The sequence below is a fragment of the Carcharhinus amblyrhynchos genome, chromosome 12, assembly GCF_965287045.1.
Source record: "Carcharhinus amblyrhynchos chromosome 12, sCarAmb.v2.hapA, whole genome shotgun sequence".
Lineage (NCBI taxonomy): Eukaryota > Metazoa > Chordata > Chondrichthyes > Carcharhiniformes > Carcharhinidae > Carcharhinus > Carcharhinus amblyrhynchos.
The window spans coordinates 4480888-4507128 of NC_137335.1; the positions used below are offsets into that span (position 1 = coordinate 4480888).

General features: G+C 44.5%; 1 protein-coding gene across 3 annotated transcripts in view; it reads left to right on the forward strand.

Annotated features, from left to right (window-relative positions):
• Positions 1 to 3939: 3939 nt before the first annotated feature.
• kif16ba (kinesin family member 16Ba) overlaps positions 3940 to 26241 on the forward strand; it is a 152000-nt gene continuing 129698 nt past the window's right edge. For all 3 annotated transcript variants that reach the window (XM_080200001.1, XM_080200002.1, XM_080200003.1), the window contains exons 1-2: positions 3940 to 4137; positions 26065 to 26134. In XM_080200001.1, the coding sequence (XP_080056127.1) occupies positions 4091 to 4137; positions 26065 to 26134 (117 nt within the window). In that variant the 5' untranslated portion in view covers positions 3940 to 4090. The remainder of the gene's footprint in view (positions 4138 to 26064; positions 26135 to 26241) is intronic.

The window sequence follows — 26241 nt, forward strand, 5'->3', positions numbered from 1 at the left end:
TGAACCAGATGGGTTTTTTCAACAATCGACAATGGTTTCATGGTCATCAGTAGATTCTTAATTCCAGATATCCTTTTTATTGAATTAAAATTCCACCACCTGCTATGGTGGGATTCAAACCAGGGTCTCCAGAACATTAGCCAACTTTCTGAATTAATAGTGCAGCGATAATACAACTCAGCCATCACCGTCCCTGATGTTAACAAGAGATGGATTCCTAGGGGAGCAGTTTTACTGATAAACCGACATGCCAACATCATAATGTGAAGTGGGCGATTTGATCCACTGAGTTTTCCGTAAATTGTTACAACTTCCTTAATCGCTGCACTATTAATCCAGAAAGTTGGCTAATGTTCTGGAGACCCTGCTCCTTCAACTTTCTTGCACTCCAGGAAATTTCTGCATTTACACATTCATTGCTCCTTATACTCAATGCTGAAAGTTATAGTCTAGCAATGAAAGGTTAAAGTCCCTATTTAATGACATGATAATTCTCTCAAGTACCTAAAAAATGATTTAGTGATAATTCTTAATGACTCCCATTTGGACTTCTGCCCCAAAGAGCGAACAATTAAAAATTTACAGGCTCATTCCTTTGGATTGTGAATTGTTGTTGGAGATTTTAAGAAGTAAAACTTAGACAAACTGAACTCTTTTTTTCCTAGTTTGTGATTTTTTTTCTCTCCTTCTTTCTCGTCTTTCCCTAGAGGGGCACTAGAGGTAGAGGAATCCAACCCTCTCATTGCTTTGTCCCACCAAGTGATAAAGACTGCCACTCTCAATCTTCTGTTCAATCCTGTGGAGGAGGTCTACATATGCCAAGTAATCCCACCTTGGCTGAGCTGACCCATTTTGGATGGAATTTCTCATCAGTGCAAAGCCCAGAATCCTCCACTCAGGAACAAGTTAAGCTATCTCATAGAAATCCTGGCTGTGCATTCCCTTCTGCACAATCCTATATCTTCCTTTCTACACAGACTCCTATTTATCGACTACAGCTCAGCCTTCAACACCACTGTTCCTATGGAACTCATCTCCAAACTCCATGGCCTGGGCCTCAGCTCCTCTGTCTGCGACTGGATCTTAAACTTCCTAACCCACAGATCACAATCAGTGAGGATAGGAACAACAGCTCCTCCACGATCATCCTCAACACTGGTGCCCCCCAAGGCAGTCCCCTACTATATACACCTATGACTGTGCGGCCAAATTCCCCTCCAATTTGATTTTCAAGTTTGCTGATGACACCACTGTAGTGGGCCGGATCTCAAGCAATGATGTGACAGGGTACAGGAATGAGATAGAGAATCTGGTGAATTGGTGCAAAGAAAATCAACTCTCCCTCGATGTCAACAAAACAAAGGAGATTGTCATCGACTTCAGGAAGCGTAGTGGAGAACATGCACTAAATAGAAATAGAAATGGTCAAGAGTTTCAAGTTTTTAGTGACCAGATCATCAATAACTTGTCCTGGTCCCCCCATGCCAACACCATTGTTAAGAAAGCCCATCAATGCCTCTATTTTCACAGAAGACTAAGGAAATTTAGCATGCCAGCTATGACTTTCACCAATTTTTACAGATGTACCATAGGAAGCATTCTTTCTGGTTGTATCACAACTTGGTATGGCTCCTGCTCTGCCCAAGACCGCAAGAAACTACAAAAGGTTGTGAATGTAGCCCAATCCATCATGCAAACCAGCCTCCCATCCATTGATACTGTCTACAATTCCCACCACCTTGTAAAAGCAGCCAGCATAATTAAGAATCCCACGCACTCCGGACATTCTCTCTTTCACCTTCTTCCATCGTGGAAAAGGTACAAAGTCTGAGGTCACGTGCCAACTGACTCAAGAACACCTTCTTCCCTGCTGCCAAGAGTCTTTTGAATGGACCTACCTTGCATTAAGTTGATGTTTCTCTACACCCTAGCTATGACTGTAACACTACATTCTGCACTTGCTCATTTCCTTCTCTGTGAATGGTATGCTTTGTCTGTATAGCACGCAAGAAACAACACTTTTCACTGTATACTAATACATATGACAACAATCAATCAATTAAAATAAAATCTCTACTCCAACATCCATGTTAAATAAATACAGTATACTTCAGTGATATCATGTTAAAACTTTCCATTCCTCCTATTTTGGTTGAGAGAAGGCAAAAGGGTATTTTTTCCAGCAATTAATGTGAAGCTATGAAGAACCTGAGGGCACATTCCTGCAGGGAAATTATACTGATGAAGAACAGAGATGGATCCTACTATTCTATCCCTCAGGGGAGTCCATGGCAGAGGCCTTGCAAGGCACAAGTTCTCCCTCCTTCCTGTTTCATCACAAAGTTAGCATGGAAAGGGTTGCACAGAGTGGACTTTTTGCAACAAGTGCTGAACCAGGTTCACCAATTCTTGTGTTGCATTTTTTATGAAATGGAAAGGGTTAGGAACTAACTGCTATGCGAATGTACATCAGGGTGCCACATGTACTGCTCCTTGGCGCTGAGCAGGAGCATCAGTTCATCAGCCACATTACCTGAAACGTATGAGAATGTATGTAGAACTGAATCTCTGCGGCCTGTCTGAGCCCATGTTCCCTCTCCACATGGAATGTAAGCATTTGCAGCCTCTCTTCTACTGCTTGAAGGAGGACACTCCACCTCGACATCTGGCTGCACCTCAGACCCCAGAGATCCTCATTTTTTTTATGGGATGTGGGAGTTGCTGGCTGGGCCAGCATTTATTGCCCAGCATTTATTGCCCATCCTTAACTCCCCTCCACTTCAGAGGGCATTTGAGAGTTAACCACATTGCTGTGGATCTGGAATCACCTGTAGCCAGACAAGGTAAGGCAGGGGTAATGGCAGCATGTATTGGAATAGTGAAAAGCATTGTTTCTTGCATGCTATACAGACAAAGCATACCATTCATAGAGTACATAGGGAATAGGAAGGGAGAGGTGCATTATATAATGTTACATTCATAGCTAGGGTGTAGAGAAAGATTAGCTTAAGGTAGATCTTTTCAAAAGTCTGATGGCAGCAAGGAAGAAGCTATTCTTGAGTCAGTTGGTACTTGACCTCAGACTTTCATATCTTTTTTCCAATGGACAAAGGTGGAAGAGAGAAAGTTCAGGGTGCGTGGGATTCTTAATTATGCTGCTGCTTTTCCGAGGCAGTGGGAAGTGTAGATCGAGTCAATGGTTGGGAGGCTGGTTTGCCTCCCATCCATTGGTGGACTGGGTTTCGTTGACAACTCTTTGTGGTTTCTTGTGGTCTTGGGCAGAATAGGAGGCACACTGCACTGTGATACATCCAGAAAGGATGCGTTCTATGGTATATCTGTAAAAGCTGGTAAGAGTCATAGTGGACATGCCCAATTTCCTTAGCCTCCTGAGAAAGTAGAGGCGTTAGTGGGCTTTTTCAGTTGCAGTGTCAGCATGGGTTTGTCAGGTTCTAGGACAGATAGTCAGTGATTTGGACACCCAAAAACATGAAGCTCTTGACCATCTCCAACTCATCATGATGAGAGAAAAGAACATTAGATATGGGGGCTGGGGGTGGGGTCATCCAACTTACCAGCCCTCCCAACCACCTAGCAGCCAACTTCAGGGACAGGGGGAAAGTTGTGCGCAGGCGCATTGCCGGTCCCGGCCAGAGGCGTGACGTCCCAGGTCGACGCGTTGCCGGGGAAACGCGGGCAGCCCGACGCGGTGACAGGACGGGGCGGCACGTCGTGACGTGTGGAGGCCGGACGGGCGGAGCGCGGCGACGTCGGGGGGGGCCACGCCCCCATCCCATTCCCGAAGCCGATTGGAGGGCCCTCACGCCGATCAGGGCAGGGTAGCCCAGTCAGGGAGCGGAGGGGGCGGGAGGTGCTTCGTTTCGTGGCTCCCCCCCGCCCCCCGGGGCGGGCACCGCCAGGCATTGTTGTCAGCCGCTTGGGCCGCGGGCGGGCATGGGCACGGGGACGGGAATGGAGGCCGGGCGGCGGTGAGAGGGGCTAACTCCTCCCCCTCCCAAATGAGCCGGGCCGCAGCGGCAAACACCCACCTACCTACCCGCAGAGGGAGGAGAGCGGCGAGTGAGGAGCCATGGCCTCGGTGAAGGTGGCGGTGAGACTCAGACCCATGAACCTGAGGTAAGCGGCGATGGAGCCAGAAGCTTCCAGAAGCCCCAGCCGGCAGAGAGGGAGGGAGGCAGTTAATCAGAGCAGGGCAGAGCCACTGCATTCCCAACACGTGTGAGAAATAATAAATCAAACCAGGGGCTGGCCTGTCTTATTATTATCAAATAAATAGGTTGGGCTAAAACCTGGTGTTGTCAGACTTTTTACTCTGTCTGAAACCAGGCAGCAAACTCCACACTCACCCTGACCACTCTGCTCTGTGGCTTTTTATTGAAGGTTTCTTTATCAGCCTCACAAGTAAGCTTACATCATTTCTCCACCGCAGATTCTCCACTCAGCAATGTAAAGTACTGTTTGTTTATTTACTGGTGTCACAAGTATGTTTACATTGACACTGCAGTGAAGTTACTGTGAAATCCCCCACACTCCTGGCAGCCGCTCTGGTACACTGAGGGAGAATTCAGCATGGCCAGTGCACCTTAACCAGCGTGTCTTTCGGACTGTGGGAGGAAACTGAAGGAAGCCCGCGTAGACACGGGGAGAATGTGCAGACAGCGACTCATGCTGGGAATTTTACCAGGGTCCCTGGTGCTTTGAGGCAGTAGTGCTAACCGCTGTGTTACCCCAGATCTGAGGGCGGAAGGGCATGCTAGTCAGGTGGTGAAAAAGGCATAAGAGGAACTTGCCTTTATCAATCGAGGCATAGATTACAAAAGTAAGGAAGTCGTGTCGGAGATGTATAGAACTTTGGTGAGGCCACAGCTAGATACCATGTGCAGTTGCGGTTGCCACGTTTATAGGATTGCACTGGAGAGGTCCAGAGGAGACTTACCAGGCTGCTACCTGGGATAGAACATTTAAGTTATGAAGAGAGCTTGGGTAGGGCTTGGGTTGTTTTCATTGAGAAAGAGAAGGCTGAGGGGCGACCTGATTGAGGTGTACAAGATTACGAGGGAAGTGGACAAAATGCTCTTCCCTTAGTTGGAGGGTTAGTCACTAGGATGTATAGGTCCAAGGTGAGCAGTAGGAGGTTTAGGAGGGATGTGAGGAAAAACCTTTTTACCCAGTGGATAGGAATGCACTGCCTGAGTAGTGGTAGAGATGGATTGCGTCACATCCTTTAAAACGCATCTGGATGTGCACTTGGCGCATCTTAATATTCGGGGCTATGGGCTAAGTGCTGGCAGATGGATTAGGTGGGAGTTTGGCTGTTTCTAATATGTTGGTGTGGACTCAATGGGCCAAAGGGCCTCTGATGCTACATGATTCTACGACTCTATGACCCTGCACTTCATTGGTTGTGAAGTTCTACGGGGCACCTTGTGGTTGTGAAAGGTGCTATATAAATGCAAGTTTTTAATACTACTTTTGTGGCTGAGCAACAGATTATGATTAATGCTTCACTAAAGTGTTTTGGGTGCTTTGCTGTATTAAAAAAGGTATGTAAAAATATAAGTGCAAGTTGTTCCCTGATTAGAAATTGCCTTTCTATCTCTTTCCCCTTAAGATGATTCTTGAAACCTGCTGCTTGACTCAAGGTGTTTGGCCTCCTGTCTGGTGCAGTGCAATGTAAGACCTGGTTAATTGTCCAGTGCTTTTCTTACGTTAGAGGTGGAAGTTGTTGAAGAAAAGGCTGTTTGTAAATGTTTGTGACATTTCAATGAGTTGTTTGCAGAAGTTTGTTTTTGTTTTGAGCACCAGCTGATTTGGGAAGTGAAACATGGGAATTTCATTTCGAAACCTGCTGTGGCAGCGTAAAGCCCTTATCAGCACACACCTATTGCAAACATGGTGTATCAGTCAGATGACCTTGCTCTTGATTGAGTCTGCTTCCTTTATGTTTATCTCATTCATAAGAACATAAGAACATAAGAAATAGGAGCAGGAGTAGGCCATCTGGCCCTTCGAGCCTGCCCCGCCATTCAATAAGATCATGGCTGATCTGTCGTGGCTCAGTTCCACTTTCCCGCCCTCTCCCCATAACCCTTAATCCCCTCTCTTATCAAAAACCCATCAACCCGCTTCTTAAAAATATTTAGCGAGGCAGCCTCCACCACTTCAACGGGCAGAGAATTCCAGAGATTCACCACCCTTTGAGTGAAGAAGTTCCTCCTCAACTCCGTTCTGAACCGCCCCCCCTTTATCTTGAGGCTGTGCCCCCTAGTCCTACTGTCTTTTTTGAGCGGGAAGAGTCTTTCCACCTCTATCCTATCCATCCCATTCATCATCTTATACGTCTCAATGAGATCTCCCCTCATTCTTCTAAACTCTAACGAGTACAAGCCTAGTTTATTCAGCCTCTCCTCATAGCTCAACCCCCTCAACTCCGGTATCAGCCTAGTAAACCTCCTCTGCACTCCCTCCAAGGCCAAAATATCCTTGCGCAGGTGCGGCGCCCAAAACTGCACACAGTACTCCAGCTGCGGCCTCACCAATGCCCTATACAGCTGCAGCAAGACCTCCCTACTTTTATATTCAATCCCCCTCGCTATGAAGGCCAGCATCCCATTCGCCTTCCTGACCACCTGCTGCACCTGCAGGCTGGGTTTTTGCGACTCATGCAGCAAGGTTTGATTGTCAGGATTCAGGCTCTTGCAGTGTGAATGTACTTTTTAAACTTGAAGCAAGGCAAATATTTAAGACTGATCAGATAGAGATATATTGGAGTGACTTATTGCATGTTGGTGGTTGGTATGAAAGTGAACAAAACAAAGCTGTAGTGAGCTTTTAATGCGACCTCACCAAAGTTGCAATCAATTGGATTTGATCTAAATCTTGATAGCTGTGCATTGTATCCATAGAACCATAGATTCTCTACACTGCTGAGAGAGGCCATCTGGCCCATCAAGTCTGCATCAATTCTCTGTGCATTTATTATGGCCAATCTACCTAACTGCACATTGTTGGATTGTGGGAGAAAACTGGAGCAACTGGAGGAAACCCTTGCAGACATGGGACGAATGTGCAAACTTCAGACACAGTCACCCAAGGCTGGGATCCCTCGGGCTGTGTGGCAACATTGCTAACTATTGTGCCACTGTGCCATCCATATCGATACACCTGCATCCATTTCTACGTTCTTGCCTTCAAGTGCTGTACAGTGATGCCAAATGTCTGATTGCATATCCTTTAGTAGAGCACTGGGCCAACAACTCATGTTAACATTCACTGACTGTTCTCAGTCAGGGCAGCACGGTAGCACAGTGGTTAGCAATGCTACTTCACAGCTCCAGGGTCCTGGGTTCGATTCCCGGCTTGGGTCGCTGTCTGTGGAGTTTGCACGTTCTCCTCGTGTCTGCATCGGTTTCCTCCCACAGTCCAAAGATGTGCTCGTTAGGTTGATTGGCCATGCTAAGACATTGCCCCTTAGTGTCCAGGGATGCGTAGGTTAGAGGGATTAGTAGGCATAATATGTAGGGATATGGGGGTAGGGCCTGGGTGGGGTTGTGTTCGGTGCAGACTCGATGGGCCGAAGGGCCTTTTTCTGCATTGTAGGGTTTCTATGATTCTGTATGATTCTCATAGTGAACAGTAAAGTTTTTCAGACCTTTTGACCTGAAGTGCTCTAACAATGAGCACTGGAAGCAAAGAGCAGTGTTAATGTTAACTGGTTTAATCATATTACCAATACAAACTTGACACTTCAATCAGTTTAGATCAGGCATGCATCCAGTGGAGGTGTTCTGCTAATGACAGTGCTCTCTACTAAGAATCTCAGGTATTCTGTTTAAAAGCGCAAGATTTGCACTCTGGTGCTGCCTGGTTATTTTTGTGGAAAAATAACAGAAGTGTTTTAATGTGGCTTATTTTCATTTTAGTCATCATGATTGGATTTATGACCTTGATTCACAGAATGGCAGCATCATGGAATAGCTGCCAGATCAAGATGCAAGTAAGAATTATCAGATGATTTGGTTTGCATGAGTGTCCACTGAGTCCATCAATCTCTGTGAAGACTGTAAATTGAAGTGGCATGGATACCAAAATCCAGCACAGAAGAGTCTGAATAAACAATCAGAATAACCTTAAAATCAGAGTTGGGTTGTTCAGGAGTGAGATTGGGAAGCGTTTCTTTCCATACAAGTTGGTGGACATTTGGAACCTCTCTTCCCTCTTCATTCCCCAGGATGAGGGATTGGGGACCACTTTAATATTGAAGAGTGATAGATTTTTGTTGATCAGGAGTACTGTACATACTTATCTAAAAGTTCCCCATCAGTTTTAGCCGAATAATCCATAGTTTTTCATTTACCTCAAGTCAATCCTAACTTTTTTGAGGACCAAAGGCAAAACATTTCAGAACATTTCTGGATCAGAAGTATAGTCTCCACAATCATATCAAAACCCTCAGTTCATTATTCATTCAGATATAATTTCTCCAGTTCACACCTGTCAATCAAAGCAGGAAGAAAATAGATTGATTGTGAATTTTGGCAGTAAAAAAACTAACAAGTTGGGATGAGTTATAAACAGCACACATGGAAACAGGATGCAGAATCAACTTTGAGCACCAGGCCCTTGTGAATGCTGACCTACACTAAGGCCCAGATCAAGGACTGAGCCGTCAGTGTAACTTTTCCAATGGCAGGGCCCTTCTCTCTCCTTTCCCTAACCCCAAGCAGCATTGACACGACCTGCCTAGCCAGTGCTCCTGTTCTCTCTCATTTGGGCAAAGCTCCTTAGCAAAAATACAGAGAGAGATTGATCTGAGTACCACTTCCCCCATTACTTTGTGATTGTTTTGAGAGCGGCATTAGGTGAGCTAGGTGCTGTGTTTGATTGGTATGTAACCCGTTTGAAAACATTGCCCTTGACTTTCCCTAAATAATAGGTCTTGGAAATTCAACTTTTAGAAGAGAATATTTTGCCTGAAGGACCTCACAATGATGAGACAGAGTACAGGAATGAGATAGAGAATCTGGTGAGCTGGTGCGATGACAAAATCTCTCCCTCAATGTCAGCAAAACGAAGGAGACTGTCATCGACTTCAGGAAACGTAAAGGAGAACATGCCCCTGTCTACATCAATGGGAACAAAGTAGAAAGGGTCGAGAGCTTCAAGCTTTTAGATGTCCAGATCACCAACAACCTGCCCTGGTCCTCCCAAGCCAACACTAGTTACAAAAGCCCTCCATAGCCCTTCTTTTTCAGGAGACTACGGAAATTTGGCATGTCAGCTACAACTCTCCAACTTTTACAGATGCACCATAGAGAGCATTCTTTTTGGTTGTATTTACAGGTTGGCATGTCTGCTGTTCTGCAAGACTGCAAGAAACTACAAAAGTCATGAATGTAGCCCAGTCCATCACACAAACCAGCCTCCTATCCATTGACTCTGTCTGCACTTCCCACTACCTCGGAAAAGCAGCCAGCATAATCAAGGACCCCACGCACCGCGCACATACTCTCTTTCACCACCTTCTGTAGGGAAAAAGATACAGAAGTCTAAGATCTTTTACCAACTGACTCAAGAACTGCTTCTTCCCTGCACAGACTTTTGAATGGACCTATCTTGCACTAAGTTGACCTTTCTCCACACCCTAGCTATGACTGTAACACTATGTTCTACTGGAGGAGGGAACCGAGTGTAGGGTGTCGAAATTTGCTGATGACACCAAGATTGGAGGAAAGGCAAATTGTGCGGAGGGTGTGGAGAGTCTACAGAAGGATCTAGATAGGCTGGGCGAATGGGCCAGGAAATGGCAAATGGAATTTAATGTTGGCAAGTGTGAGGTGGTCCACTTTGGTAGGAATAATGGTAGGAAGGATTATCACTTACTTGGCGAAAAACTGCAGCAGGCGACGGTGCAGAGGGACCTTGGGGTCCTTGTGCATGAGTCGCAAAAACCCAGCTTGCAGGTGCAGCAGGTAGTCAGGAAGGCGAATGGGATGCTGGCCTTCATAGCGAGGGGGATTGAATATAAAAGTAGGGAGGTCTTGCTGCGGCTGTATAGGGCATTGGTGAGGCCGCATTTGGAGTACTGTGTGCAGTTTTGGGCGCCGTACTTACGCAAGGATATTTTGGCCTTGGAGGGAGTGCAGAGGAGGTTTACTAGGCTGATGCCAGAGTTGAGGGGGTTGAGCTATGAGGAGAGGCTGAATAAACTAGGCTTGTACTCGTTAGAGTTTAGAAGAATGAGGGGAGATCTCATTGAGACGTATAAGATGATGAATGGGATGGATAGGATAGAGGTGGAGAGACTCTTCCCGCTCAGAAAGGACAGTAGGACTAGGGGGCACAGCCTCAAGATAAAAGGGGGGCGGTTTAGAACGGAGTTGAGGAAGAACTTCTTCACTCAAAGGGTGGTGAATGTCTGGAATTCTCTGCCCGTTGAAGTGGTGGAGGCTACCTCGCTAAATATTTTTAAGACGCGGGTTGATGGGTTTTTGATAAGAGAGGGGATTAAGAGTTATGGGGAGAGGGCGGGAATGTGGAACTGAGCCACGACAGATCAGCCATGATCTTATTGAATGGCGGGGCAGGCTCGAAGGGCTAGATGGTCTACTCCTGCTCCTATTTCTTATGTTCTTATGTTCTGCACTCTCTCCTTTATGAATGATATGCTTTGTCTGTATACCATGCAAGAAACAATACTTTTCATTGTATACTAATATACATGACTAATAAATCAGATATGGAGTTAAGGTGGTGGTCAGAATTGTGATACAGATCAATCATGATCTAATTGAATAGCAGAACACGGGCAGTGGTTAGAACTGCTCCTCACAGCGCCAGGGACTGGGTTCATTCCAGCTTTGGGTGACTGTGTGGAGTTTGCACCTTCTCCATGTGTCTGCGTGGGTTTCCTCCGTTTGCTCTGGTTTCTTCCAACAGTTCAAAGATTGATTAGCCTTGCTAAAATTGCTCCTTGGTGTCCCAAGATGTGTAGGTTAGGGGGATTAGTGGAGTGAATACGTCAGGTTACAGGGATAGGGCTTGAATAAGATACACTGAAAAGTCTGTGCAGACTCTAGGCTGAATGGCCTTCTCCTGCACTATTGGGATTCTATGATTCTATTCTGTGAACACATGCGAGGGGCTGAATGGCTGCCTTCAGTTCCTATATAAAAGCAAGACTTTTCTTTGCAGCTGAAGTTAAGGTCTGTTGGTGCTATTGCTTCACTATCCAAAAACCAGGAGAGAAATGAGAAGTTTCTTGCATTCTAGTGGCACGAGTTCCTGTTTGACCCCTGGGTGAGAATACATTGCCAAATGTTGGGCCCAAAGTCACACTCCAGTTGACAGAGATTGAGAGCTGGCTTTTCAGCTTGGTTCTTTGGTGCACAGTACAAGAGAAATGCAGTAAGACTCAAGTCACGTAAGAGTTATGAGGTTATGTTATAGTTTTTGTTAGCAGTCCTTTCACAAGGTCTGTAAAGTCAGCAAAGCAGAATCCTGCAGATGATAGAAATCTGAAATAAAACAGAAAATGTGGACAGTAGTGTTATTACTGTAAATGTAGACTTTGTGGGACCCCTGACTTATCCATTGCAAAGTATTAAATTTGCATTTTTTTGTTGCGCTGTGCTTGCAAATGCAGGTAAAGCCTTTGAATTTAAGCAAAGTCTCCAGTAATCTGAGTGAAGTAGTTCAAAATCAGTTGATAAATTACAAATCTACAGTCCAAACTGTAAGCATTCGTCTTGCAGTTGAGTTGAATAACAAGTTTAAGTGTACTTTAATCCCTTGCTGATGTACCAACATAATAGTTCAATGATGTAATGACGTCCTGTTCTATGTAATCATGTGCTTATATCACATCCTGTTGCAAGGGAATATTGTACCTTGTTATTGGAAGAGAGTAAGTTGAGGCTATAAACTGCTTGAAATTTGAGCTTGCTGATTAGATGTCATGTGAACTGGGGATCCAATTACACAGGATCGAGACAAATATCATGAGACTGCTTAAAATATGTTGTTACATTATCATGTATTTTCATTCTGCCTTTGCTAACTTTCTGGACCCCCAAAATAAGTGCAAGTTGTTACTTTCACTTCATAGGTTTTTCACCAATTCATAGCAAATGATTAAGAAAGTTTAGCCTGTTTAGAATTCTGTGAATGGGGGAAATTGCAGGGATAGTGATAGGGCAACTTGTTCAACATCCAATACTGGATGAGCATAAGGCTAAGGTTAGTTATTAGTGTCACAAGTAGGCTTACATTAACACTGCAATGAGGTTACTGTGAAAATCCCTTGGTCGCCACTCTCCGCCACCTGTTGGGGTACACTGAGGGAGAATTTAGCATTATTTATGCACCTAACCAGCACATTTTTCAGACTGTGGGAGGAAACCAGAGCGCCTGAGGAACCCTATGCAGACATGGGGAGAATATGCAGACTTCACACAGACAGTGACCCAAGCTGGGAATTGAACCCAGGTCTTGGTGCTGTGAGCCAACAGTGCTAACCACTGTGCCACCGTGCTGCCTACAAACTTCCTCTGGCTAAATGTTGGGAAGGTGGAAGATGATGGCTTGCTCCTGGTACAAGTTGCGGTGTCTCTCCCTGGGAACTGTCTGAACCTCATCCAGAGTCCTTGCAATTGTGGTGCCATGTTTGACTCTGAGATGAGCTTCTGCCAGTGCACCCACATCATCACCAAGACCTCCCACTTCAGCCTCTCTAACATTGTTCATTTCTGCCCTGCCTCAGTTCACCTTAGTGCAGAGACTCCTATCTATGCTTTCATTATCTCTGGATTCGATGATTATAATGCACCAATTTATGTTCATCCTATGCTCATTGACCTGTGTCAGCTCACAATTAAGTTAACTGTTGTCTTTGTTTTCAAATCCTTCCTTGGCTTCACCTGGCCCTAGCTCTAGGTGGCATGGCAGCACAGCGGTTAGCACTGCTGCTTCACAGCTCCAGGGATCTTGGTTCAATCCCTGGCTTGGGTCACTGTCTGTGTGGAGTTTGCACATTCTCCTCATGTCTGCATGGGTTTCCTCTGGGTGCTCCAGTTTCCTCCCACAGTCCAAAGATGTGCGAGTTAGGTTAATTGGCCGTGCTAAAATTGTCCTTTAGTGTCCTGAGATGCGTAGGTTAGAGGGATTAGTGGATAGATATGTAGGGGTGGGGGTAGGGCCTGGGTGGGATTGTGGTCAGTGCAGACTCGATGGGCCAAATGGTCTCTTTCTGCACTGTAGGGTTTCTATGATTCTATAATCGCCTTTAATCACACAACCCTCTGAGATACCTGCGTTCCTCTAATTCTGACCTCCTAAGCATCTCTATTTTAGTTGCTCCATCTACTCTTTCAGTGTAGACAATAAAAACATGACGGAACTTAGTCCAACTTATAAATCAAAGAAAAGGTTTAATGAAGAAACTTCATTACTCCAAGCTTGAGACCCTACCCTGGGCCATTCTAAGTTTCCCACAATTCCCAACATGTTCTAATTTATACTGAGCTGGTCATCACATGGTTTACTGGGTCAGCTGATCCCTACAGGTTGTTACCATTGATCACATTACAACAGATCCAATGTTATCACCGATTACGTTCTAATAATTCGTTCCCTGACCCTTCCTTAACGAGTCACCAGCAAGAGGCCTGAAGATTCAGAAAGCATGATCTCACCAGTGAGGATTGTGTTTCTCAATTCTCGCTATATTTTGCACCTGTGTTGCAGTTCTTAAATGTTGCGTGGGCTGGAGAGGTTTACTCATGAAGAGTGATTGTCTAGATTGGTATTGTTTTTCTTGGAGCAGAGGAGACTGAGTGGGGACATGATTGTATAAAATTATGAGGGGCAAAGATTGAGTAGACAGGAAGAAACTTTTCCCCTTGGTGGAGTGATTAATGACCAGGGGGTGGAGATTTAAGATAAGGGGCAGGAAGTTTAGCGAGGATGTGAAGAAAAAGTGTTCCACGCAGAAGGTGGTGGCAGTCTGGAATTCTCTGCCTGAAAGGCTGGTGGAGACAGAAACTCTCATGACATTTAACAAGTAGTTAGATGTGCATTTGTGATGCCAAGGCTATGGGCCAAGTGCTGGAAAATCGGATTTGAATCATTAGGTGGCTTATCTTTGACCAGCACAGATGCGATGGGCCAAAGGGCCTTTTCCTGTAATGTCTATCTCTCTGACTCTAAGTGATGCAAATTGTTGTTGTTGACGTGGCTATGTCACTTTCTTGCATCTTGATGTGGCTTGATGTCACCTTTTGTTTGATAACACCCCTGTGAAATCTCCTGAGATGTTTTAAGAGCCGCATGAATTCAAGTTTTTGTTGTTGTAGCAATGTCACTTTCTTGCATCTTGGTGAACTTTGCAGCAAATAGAATTAAATTTCTCCAGTTTTAGGAAATTGTGTACCAGACTGATTTGTAAACAGTTAAGTAGCAAAATAGTGATTCTTTTTTAAAAAAAATCAAAGGACATGAACACCCCTCCCCCAATTCAGTTCATTAATTTTGATTTGATTTATTATTGTCACATGCATTGAGATACAGTGAAAAGTATTGTTTCTTATGTGCTATACAGACAAAGCATACTGTTCATAGAGAAGGAAAGGAGAGGGTGAAGAATGCAGTGTTACAGTCATAGCTAGGGTGTAGAGAAAGTTCAGCTTCAGAAGACCCACTCACCTAATGAAGGAGCAGCATTCCGAAAGCTCGTGCTACCAAATAAACCTGTTGGATTTTCACCTGGTGTTGTGAGACTTCTTGCTGTGCCCACCCCAGTCTAACACCAGCATAAGAACATAAGAACATAAGAAATAGGAGCAGGAGTAGGCCATCTAGCCCTTCGAGCCTGCCCCGCCATTCAGTAAGATCATGGCTGATCTGTCGCTGCTCAGTTCCACTTTCCCGCTTTCTCCCCATAACCCTTAATCCCCTCGCTTATCAAAAACCCATCAACCCGCGTCTTAAAAATATTTAGCGAGGCAGCCTCCACCACTTCAACGGGCAGAGAATTCCAGAGATTCACCACCCTTTGAGTGAAGAAGTTCCTCCTCAACTCCGTTCTAAACCGCCCCCCTTTTATCTTGAGGCTGTGCCCCCTAGTCCTACTGTCTTTTTTGAGCGGGAAGAGTCTCTCCACCTCTATCCTATCCATCCCATTCATCATCTTATACGTCTCAATGAGATCTCCCCTCATTCTTCTAAACTCTAACGAGTACAAGCCTAGTTTATTCAGCCTCTCCTCATAGCTTAATCCCCTCAACTCCGGTATCAGCCTAGTAAACCTCCTCTGCACTCCCTCCAAGGCCAAAATATCTTTGCGCAGGTGCGGCACCCAAAACTGCACACAGTACTCCAGCTGTGGCCTCACCAATGCCCTATACAGCTGCAGCAAGACCTCCCTGCTTTTATATTCAATCCCCCTCGCTATGAAGGCCAGCATCCCATTCGCCTTCCTGACTACCTGCTGCACCTGCAAGCTGGGTTTTTGCGACTCATGCACAAGGACCCCGAGGTCCCTCTGCACCGTCGCCTGCTGCAGTTTTTCGCCCCGTAAGTAATGGTCCTTCCTACCATTCTTCCTACCAAAGTGGACCACCTCACACTTGCCAACATTAAATTCCATTTGCCATTTCCTGGCCCATTCGCCCAGCCTATCTAGATCCTTCTGCAGACTCTCCACACCCTCCGCACAATTTGCCGTTCCCCCAATCTTGGTGTCATCAGCAAATTTCGACACCCTACACTCGGTTCCCTCCTCCAGATCATCTATATAAATGGTAAAAAGCTGAGGCCCCAGCACCGACCCCTGGGGCACTCCACTAGTCACCATCTGCCAATCCGAATAGCACCCGTTGACCCCGACTCTCTGCCTCCTATTTGACAACCAATCCTCTATCCACGCTAACACCCTACCCCCAACTCCATGTCCCTCGACCTTCTGCAATAACCTCTTGTGAGGTACTTTGTCAAACGCCTTCTGAAAATCTAGAAAGACCACATCCACCGGTTCTCCTCTATCCACCGCCCTAGACACATCCTCATAGAACTCCAGTAAATTTGTCAGACACGACTTCCCTTTAATGAAACCGTGCTGCGTCTGCTCTATCAAGCAATTCCCTTCAAGATGCCTCGCAATTTCCTCCTTAATGACAGATTCTAACATTTTACCTACCACAGACGTTAAACTAACCGGCCTATAATTCCCCGCCTTTTGCCTCTCCACATCAAAAGTCTAATGGCAGCTAACTGTTCTTGAGTTGTTTGGTACCATGTCCTTAGAGTTTTGTCTTGATGGAAGAAGTGGAAGAGAGAATGTCCAGAATGTGTGGGGTCCTTGATTATGCTCGCTGCTTTTCCGAAGCAGCAGGAAGTGTAGACAGAGGCAATGGCTGGGAGGCTGGGTTGAGTGATGGACTGGGCTTTATTCACAACCCTTTGGAACATTGAAACTCATTGCTAATTTTCTCAGCATGGAATCCAAAAGATTTGAACATCTCCTAGGTTTTTGCCTTTCGCTGTCCAGTGTGCCTAACTATTTCAAACCTTTATCGCTGAGTAAAAGTAGTTCTTCCAGATTTATGCTGTAAATGTACACTTCTATAAATGTATATCCTCTCATTCTACATTCCTGAAGCAGTTTCTGAATTTACCTGGTGTATTTCATTTACTAGTCTATACTTCAGAGGGATCTGCCCTTAACCTCTAAATCTCTAAACTGAACAACATGAGGTTTTTTTATCATTCCTCCCATCTCAACTTCATTCTTGGTCAATTTGTATTCAGTGCGCAGTTTGCATTTTTGGAGCATTGTGTCTGGAATCGAATGCAATATTTCTAAGTGTTGTATAGCTGGAATATTCCAAAACCTTAACTATCCCTTCTGAAAATTTTATTCCATTGTTAATGCTAGATTATAGCAGCCTTCTCAGTTGCCCCATTACATTTACACACTGAAAGTGGCACGTCCGTTATATTAGCCCTAGCTTCCAATCTCAGCTCCTTGTGCTGATTTCAGTTTCATTCATTACATATTTATGACCTCCTTCAGTTTGAGTGGAATTTATATTTGTCAGTGTTGGCTTCTTTTGGGGTGGTGATAATCTAAATCCTGACAAGGATGGAAGGAGGCTATTTGGTCCATTGTGCTCTTGCGGCTTAGAAAATACCTATTGCACTTACCCTCTGTCTCCCATTACCCTGAAAATCTTTCCCTCCTGTGCTTTTGAAAGCCAATATTGAGCCTGCCTTCACCACAGTCACCTTTGATTCTTTTGCTAATCTTTTATGTTCTCGATCCTTCCACCCATAGGAACGGCTTCTCGCTCTCTGCTCTGCGTAGACCCCTTGTAATGTTAAACTTCAGCGGACTATTAAGAGAGACTAAATAGATTGGGTCTGTACTCGCTGGAGTTTAGAAGGATGAGGGGGGATCTTAAAGAGACGTATAAGATAATGAAGAGGATGGATAGGGTAGAGGTAGAGAGATTTGTCCTGCTTAGAAAGGATAGCAGGACTAGAGAGCACAGCCTCAAGGTAAGAGGGGGGCAGTTTAGATCAGAGTTGAGGAGGAACTTCTTCACTCTAAGGGTGGTGAATCTCTGGAATTCTCTGCCTGTTGAAGTGGTGGAGGCTACCTCGCTAAATATATTTAAGTCATGGGTAGATAGGTTTTTGACAGACAAGGGAATTAAGGGTTATGGGGAGAAAGCAAGAAAGTGGAACTGATCCACTTCAGATCAGCCATGATCTTATTGAATGGCAGGACAGGCTCTAAGGGCTAGATCGCCTACTCCTGCTCCTATTTCTTATGTTCTTATGGTTAGCACTGCTGCCTCAACACCAGGGACTCGGGTTCGATTCCCAGCTTGGGTCACTGTCTGTGTGGAGTCTGCACGCTCCCCCCTGTGTTTGCATGGGTTTCCTCCGGATGCTCCGATTTCCTCCCACAATTCGAAAGATGTGCTGTTAGGATGCATCAGCTGTGCTAAATTCTCCCTCAGTGTACTCGAACAGGTAAGGAGTGTAGCAACTAGGGGATTTTCACAGTAACTTCATTGCAGCGTTAATGTAAGCCTACTTGTGACTAATAAATTTTAACTTCTCTCCAATTTCCTCTCGATCTTATCTTTGGCAAAACTTTGGCTGTTTTCAATCTATCCACATGACTGAAGTTCCTCATCCCTGGCACCATTGTTGGGAATCTTTTTTGTACCCTCTAATGCAATTACATCCTTCCTATTATGACCAGAATTGGATACAGTACTCCAGTTAAGGCCAAAGCGGTGTTTTGTATGGGTTTAGTATAACTTCCTTGCTTTTGTGTCCTAGTTTTTGTTTATGAAGCCCAGTATCCTGGGTGCCTGTTTAAGTGCCTTTTCAACCTGACCTGTCACATTCAATGATCTGCATGTAAACACTGAACATAAGAAATAGAGCAGGAGTAGGCCATCTAGCCCTTTGAGCCTGCCCCGCCATTCAATAAGATCATGGCTGATCTGAAGTGGCTCAGTTCCACTTGCCCGCTTTCTCCCCATAACCCTTAATCCCCTTGCCTACCAAAAACCTATCTACCCGCGTCTTAAATATATTTAGCGAGATAGCCTCCACCACTTCAACGGGCAGAGAATTCCAGAGATTCACCACCCTTTGAGTGAAGAAGTTCCTCCTCAACTCTGTTCTGAACTGCTCCCCCCCCCCCCATCTTGAGGCTGTGCCCTCTAGTCCTGCTGTCCTTTCTGAGCGGGAAGAACCTCTCCACCTCTACCCTATCCATCCCTTTCATCATCTTATACGTGTCAATGAGATCTCCCCTCATCCTTCTAAACTCTAACGAGTACAAGCCCAGTCTATTCAGCCTCTCCTCATAGCTCAACCCCCTCAACTCTGGTATCAGCCTAGTGAACCTCCTCTGCACTCCCTCCAAGGCCAAAATGTCCTTGCACAAGTGCGGCGACCAAAACTGCACACAGTACTCCAGCTGCGGCCTCACCAGTGCCCTGTACAGTTGCAGCAAGACCTCCCTACTTTTATATTCAATCCCCCTTGCTATAAAGGCCAGCATCCCATGTGCCTTCCTGACCACCTGCTGCACCTGTAGGCTGGATTTTTGCGACTCATGCACAAGGACCCCCAGGTCCCTCTGCACCGTAGCATGCTGCAGCTTTTCGCCCTGTAAGTAGTAGTCCTTCCTACCATTATTCCTACCAAAGTGGATAACCTCACACTTGCCAACATTGTATTCCATCTGCCAGGTCCTCGCCCACTTGCTCAGCCTATCTAGATCCTTCTGTAGACTTTCCACACCCTCCGCACAATTTGCTGTTCCACTTATCTTTGTGTCATTGGCAAATTTCAACACCTTACACTCGGCTCCCTCCTCCAGATCATCTATATAAATGGTAAATAGCTGAGGCCCCAGCACTGATCCCTGGGCACACCACTAGTCACCAACCACCAATCTGAATAGCACCCATTGACACCCACTCTCTGCCTCCTATTTGACAACCAATCCCCTATCCACGCTAAACACTGGAATCGTTATGTTCTTTCACCTCTTTAAGCTTTGGATTCTTTATTTTATATTGCCAGGGATAATTATTTAGCTTCATGCCCTATGCTTACGACTACTTCTGCTTTAGTGGTATCAACCAAGTTTAAAATTACGAATTAAGGGGCAGTCTATGCATTCGGAATCAGGATGGAATAATGTATAGAGAAACAGGATTGTTTCCAATAATTTTCAGGCCCACAGAAATAAGATTGCAAGCAGCAGGGAGCAGGAGAAACTTTCTTACAGACTTTGAAGCACTAGCTTTATTCTAAGAGATTAGCGGCAAAGCAGAACATTGGGATTAGATTGGATGGATAAAGGAAAGGCTATGGCACCAAAGAGAGTAAGTGTGATTGCTGGATTAATGTGGCCGGTGGACTGTAGAAATGGGGATGAATATTGGAGGCAGCAAAAGAAACGCGCTGGCTTATAGGAACCGTAGGATTAGTTTAGGATTGATCTAGCAAAGAACAATACAGAATCAGTTGTGTAATGTATTGCTCATAACTGGAATTTAATTACCAGGGAGGCTTGGTGACACAGTGCCAGGGTCTCAGGTTTGAACCCCAACTTGGGTCACTGTCTGTGGGGAGTCTGCATGTTCTCACCGTGTCTGTGTGGGTTTCCTCTGGGTGCTCCTGTTTCTTTCCACAGTCTGAAGATGTGCGGATTAGGTGGATTGGCCATGCTAAATTACCCCTTAGTGTCGGGGGCTAGCTAGGATAAATACATGAGGTTATGGGGTGGGACCTGGGTGAGATTGTGGTTGGTGCAGACTCGATGGGTTGAATGGCCTCCTTCTGCACTGTAGGATTCTGTGATAACGATACCTAGTTCTGTGAAATGTAGAATCTTAGTGACAGAACGCCATTCTGCCCGTGTGGAGCCGTTGAAAGAGGTGTCCAATTTGGGGGCTTACATTTTGCAACTCCTGCTTTGTGCAAAGTATAAATCTTGACCATCAGTTCTGGATTCGTGTGTTGTATCTTCTGTAGATTTGCTGCCATTCAGAAGAGGCTCCAATGCACTACTCTCTGTAAGTAACAACCTGGGAATATAATTCGTCACATGCCCCTTGAGGTTTATTCCTGAGATGTCTTATAAATGTGTGATTGGTAATCTCCATACCACTTATAGGCATTTCTACTTCTAATGTATGCATACCAGACTTGCAATATGCATCTATCTCTCTGTGGTAAGGTATCACCATAATTGCTGGATGATTGAAACCTTATCCATTCTTCAGCTCTGGCTATAACTGACTCAGAGTCACATCTGATGTAAAAGGCTACTGATTATGATTTCTGAATCGTAGAATAATGATTCTCAGAATATTAATGAAAATCCCAGGTTAATGCCCACTGCAAATGACCTTTTCAGTCACTGAACTAGTGGAGCTGCATATAATACAATTTCTTTCACCTGATCTGAAATCCTAGGTACTAAGTTTGCACAGGAGTGGTTTTTTTTAGTTTAACAAGGAACTTATCAGAAAATGGTATTTACAGACTGAACCAAAACTCAGGTATTTCATGGAATGGTCAGTTTTTTTAAAACTGAGAGCAGCAGTTTATGCTGTGTATTTTCCAAGAATATTAGTGCTAAGCAGCCTTGCTTCATAAGAAAGCTGCAATTAAAGTGGAAATGCAGGCTAAATTCGGAATCAGAGCTCAACCTGGCACAGCGGTTAGCACTGCTGCCTCACCATGACAGAGATCTGGGTTCGATTCCCGGCTTGGGTCACTCCATGTCTGCATGGGTTTCCTCTGAGTGCTCTGGTTTTCTCCCACAGTCATGATGTGGATATGCCGGCGTTGGACTGGGGTAAACACAGTTAAAAAGTCTGACAACACCAGGTTTTAGTCCAACCGATTTATTTGATAGTAAACTCACTAGCTTTCGAGGGGTTTCCCTCTTCTTCAGGTGAATGGAGAGTTCTGGCCTCAGACAGGGCATATAAAGCACAGACAGTTTACAGATTACAGTTTTCTGTGCTTTATATGCTCTGTCTGAGGCCAGAACTCTCCATTCACCTGAAGAAGAGGGAAACCCCTCGAAAGCTAGTGAGTTTACTATCAAATAAATCGGTTGGACTAAAACCTGGTGTTGTCAGACTTCTTACTGTGTTCCTCCCACAGTCCAAAGCTGTTCAGGTTAGGTGGATTGGCCATGTTAAATTGCTGCTTAGTGTCAGGGGGAATAACTAGGATAAATGGGTTGTGGGGGTAAGGGCCTGGGTGGGATTGTTTTCAGTACAAACTCAATGAGCCAAATGGCCTCCTTCTTTACTGTAGGGATTCTATGATTCTGACACTGAAGTGAAGTGGAAAGAGAACCTTGATGCCCACTTTACACTGAATAAGTTTAATGGTGTGGAACCAAAGCTTGTACTGTAAGTGCACATTTAGATTTCAGGCTCCATATGGGCAGTAGCACTAACATTTGCTCAGGCAAAGTGCCTAACGAGCTCCTTGACGCATCCCTATGAATGTGATTTGGGCAGAGAACATGTTATCAGTTTGCCCAATGTAATTCTTCAAGAGCTGTTTTTATTGCCCTCCTCCAAATTGTTTGTGTTTTTTTATGATTGTACTGGTGAAAGTCACCATGTGGGTGAGGAAACTCTGAATGCCCCCCCCAGGAAAGAAGCAAGCTATGTGTGATTTATTTCAGAAAATATTTCTGTACTTGGGTAACTTGTCAGATTTTCTGTGTTGTCTTGTCCAAAGTGTAGTTCCATATTTTCATGCTGTTATAAATGTTGAATAATTGAGTAATTTTGTGTTCTTTCTACAATTCTTGTGAAACTTCTGCTGTCATCTGCACTTGCTGTGACTGATGAATGAGGCAAGTCACTAAAGGTCATTGTTTAGCATGGCAGTGGAGATAATCCAAAACAAGTTCCAGAGTGTAATATTAACATGACACACTCTGTCCTTTTTACATCACCATCTTCCGCAGACTGAAGGAATAAAACCTAACCTTTTGGGTTCTAGGGCAAGGGAGTGCATATGTTGTGCCCTGGGCTATGTTTGTTTACAGAAATAAAGTGAAGTTTATTAGTCACAAGTAAGGTTTACATTAACACTGCACTGAAGACACTGTGAAATTTCCCGAGTTGCCACACTCTAGCACCTGTTCGGGTCAATGCACCTAACCTAAATACATCTAATGTGAAAACTATTATGTTCCAGAAAGTTTTAATGATATCAGTAGTTCATGAGATTTTTAGGGTCATACGCAGAATTGTCTGAGTTGTTCATAAGCTGCTCTGTATCGCATCGCTCTTACTCCTTCACTTAAACCGGCAATGTAGCTAGGTGCAAAGTACACATGGTGTAGATTTAGTACTGAGTGTGGGATTGGCAGACTGCTTTTGGCAAATCTGGGGTCAGTCAATGATTGTACAGTGCTCCCCTCAACTGGGTAGGGGTTCCAGTGCCTTGGTGGACATCACATGAATGACCTGGATCATTCCTAGTGCATGTTTTCTACTCGAGTGGGCAGGAAATAAATGGTTGCAGAATTTTACCGGAAGAGGTAGTGACTGTACAGCCTTAGGGATGGGTAATTTCCTCAAACTGAGAACCACAACGTACGGGTGCAGGGCATCTTTGTGAAGCATCATGCAAATGCCATTTGTGAGTGTACAAGTTTCGGAGGAAGCTAATGAGGATTGCACCTGTAACCAAACACCCCAGGGGCAGAGATAGTATTTTAAAATCCTGCGTTTCTAAAAGGAAGTTCCTTTTTAACCGACACTATTGAATTCTTGAAGCAGCAGAAAGGGACATTAAAGCAAAGCTCTGACTGCTCGCTCTGGTGAATATAAAAAATCCCCAGTGGCATTATGTTAAAGGAGAGCAGCTGTGTTCTCTTTGGTGTCCTGGCCCATATTCATCTCTTCCCCAAGATGATGATCTAGTCAACAGAACTTGCCGTGCACAAATTGGCTGCTGCGACCCCTACATTTATAGCAGGGGTAGATTTCAAAATTGCTTCACTGGGACATCCTGGGGTTGTGAAAGGTGCTGTCCAAATGTAACATTCTTTAGTTGTATGGGGTGATTCACGAGTCAGTCCGAAGTGTTGACCTGTGCTAGCACATATTTATAAACTGTATTGCATGATGTTATCTCCTCGTGTGTGAAGCAGAAGCAGACTCCGTGGGCTGGAATTTTACCACCTCGCCTACCCGAGCAAGGCCGTAAAATTCCGGTACATTTCTCAGCATCCAGTCAATTTGCTCTCAAACTAGCTTCCACGTAGTTGGGTTGAGGTGAGTGAATCGCGGCTGACTCTGAGTAATTGACTTTGTGGTTTTGCACAATGTTTCTTTATTTAAAAAAAAAGAAACAAGGAAGCAGCCCTGCACATTCCACTCCTGGGCACCTTCAGGAGCCAGGCTGGTCAGAATGACAGCTGATGTTCAGCTGAAAAAGAAGGCAGTTTGTTTCCATAGTTCTGTGGTGTTTTTAATTCTTTCTCTGCCACAGACAGTGATCAGCTGGCTAACATTTTGCAGTAGGATCTTGAAACCGTCTCAGATAATTGCTAAATTGGGAGTGAAAATAGTCATTGCTGTTTGTAATACCCAATTGGTTGATGTGAGTGTGCTGAACTGCTTTAAGCTTTAAAGCATCAGTGCAATGATAGCTGTTATGTTAATGTTGCTGAGTAAAGATAATTGAAGGAATTTATTAATAAATGGTATTTATCTGTTATGTCCACAAATATTAGCATCAACTATGATGTACACCTGAATGCAGTAGTTAAACCAATTCCTTGCTGGTTTGTCTACACTCGGCAAAGCAGCCAGCATAATTAAGGACCTCATGCAACCCGGACATTCTTTCTTCCGTCGGGATAAAGACACAAAGGTCTGAGGTCACGTACCAACCGAGTCAAGAACAGCTTCTTCCCTGCTACTGTCAGACTTTTGAATGGAAATACCTTGCACTAGTTGACCTTTCTCTACACCCTAGCTATGACTGTAACATTACATTCGGCACTCTTTCCTTCTCTATGAACAGTATGCTTTGTCTGTATAGTGCGCAAGAAACAATACTTTTCATTGTATACTAATATGTGACAATAATAAATCAAATCAAAAATCATTTTAAGTGATTTTTAATATCCTCTTATTTTTATGCAGCTCAATGAGAATGGATAATCTATTACTGACATGATTAACGAGAGCTGTTCTGATGCCATAACTGTACCAATTAATATCCTTTTACCTCTACTTTTCACTGTTCAACTCCAGTTCAACTTGAGAATTTTTTAAAAAATCACTAGGCTGTACTGTGAGCGAGCATTGTAATTGTTGGACTCAATAGAAAATAGAGACTGAAACAAAGTGTGCATATCGAAAATAAAAGTTCTGATGTGAAGATAGCTGGTGTGTTTCAGTGAGGGAGAGAGAATGATTTGTATTCCAAAAGGTGCAAATATCAGTTGCCAAGTAAAGATTTCTCTACATTTTTTAAATATTCATTTATGCTAAGCCAGCATTTATGACCATGCCCTAATTGAGAGGGTGGCAGTGTTCTGGAATCATTGCAGCCCATGTAGGCACATCCACTATTCGAGAAGGAGATCCAGGATTTTGATCCAGCAACAGTGAAGGAATGGCAGCGATATAGTTCCAAGTCAGGATGGCAAGTGGCTTTGAGGGGAACTTACAGGTGGTGGTGTGTCTGCTGCCCTTGTCCTTCCAGGTTTTAGAGATTGCGGGTTTAGAAGGTGCTGTCACAAGAGCCTTGGTGAGTTCCTGCAGTGCATCTTGTAGCTGGTACACACAGCTGCCACTATGGAGGGAGCAAATGTGTAGGACTAGGGGGCATAGCCTCAAGATAAAGGGGGGGCGGTTTAGAACAGAGTTGAGGAGGAACTTCTCCACTCAAAGGGTGGTGAATCTCTGGAATTCTCTGCCCGTTGAAGTGGTGGAGGCTGCCTCGCTAAATATTTTTAAGACGTGGGTTGATGGGTTTTTGATGAGAGAGGGGATTAAGGGTTATGGGGAGAGGGCGGGAATGTGGAACTGAGCCACGACAGATCAGCCATGATCTTATTGAATGGCGGGGCAGGCTCGAAGGGCTAGTTGGCCTACTCCTGCTCCTATTTCTTATGTTCTTACGTGATGGGTGGGGTGCCGGTTAAACAGGCTGCCTTGTCCTGGATATGTCAAGCTTCTTGATTGTTGTTGGAGCTGCACTCATCCAGGCAATTGGAGACTATTAACATTCTTGTTTTATTTCACTCTGTTTTAACAAAGATGATAGCATGAAAATTTGCAGAAAGAGTAGTGACTGTGAAATTGGCATAGAGTCAAACATCTTAATTATATGTTTGCTTCATGTAATATTTATAAATAAAACTGGCATAATTGCTGATTTGGTACAACCTACTAGCTTGAAAGTTAATTTAGTGTAATATTATGAATGAATAGATTTTTTTCTTTTTCTGTGCAGAGAAAAGGATTTGGATGCCAAGTTCATCATACACATGGATGGAAACAAAACAACAATCACAAACTTAAAGGTATAGAACTATTTTAAAAAGTATCAGCCCACTTTCATACAGTACCATTTGACCTGAAAGGATCATTCCGTTGCCTCTTTCTTTTGTTTAGTCCCTCCCCTTTTCCA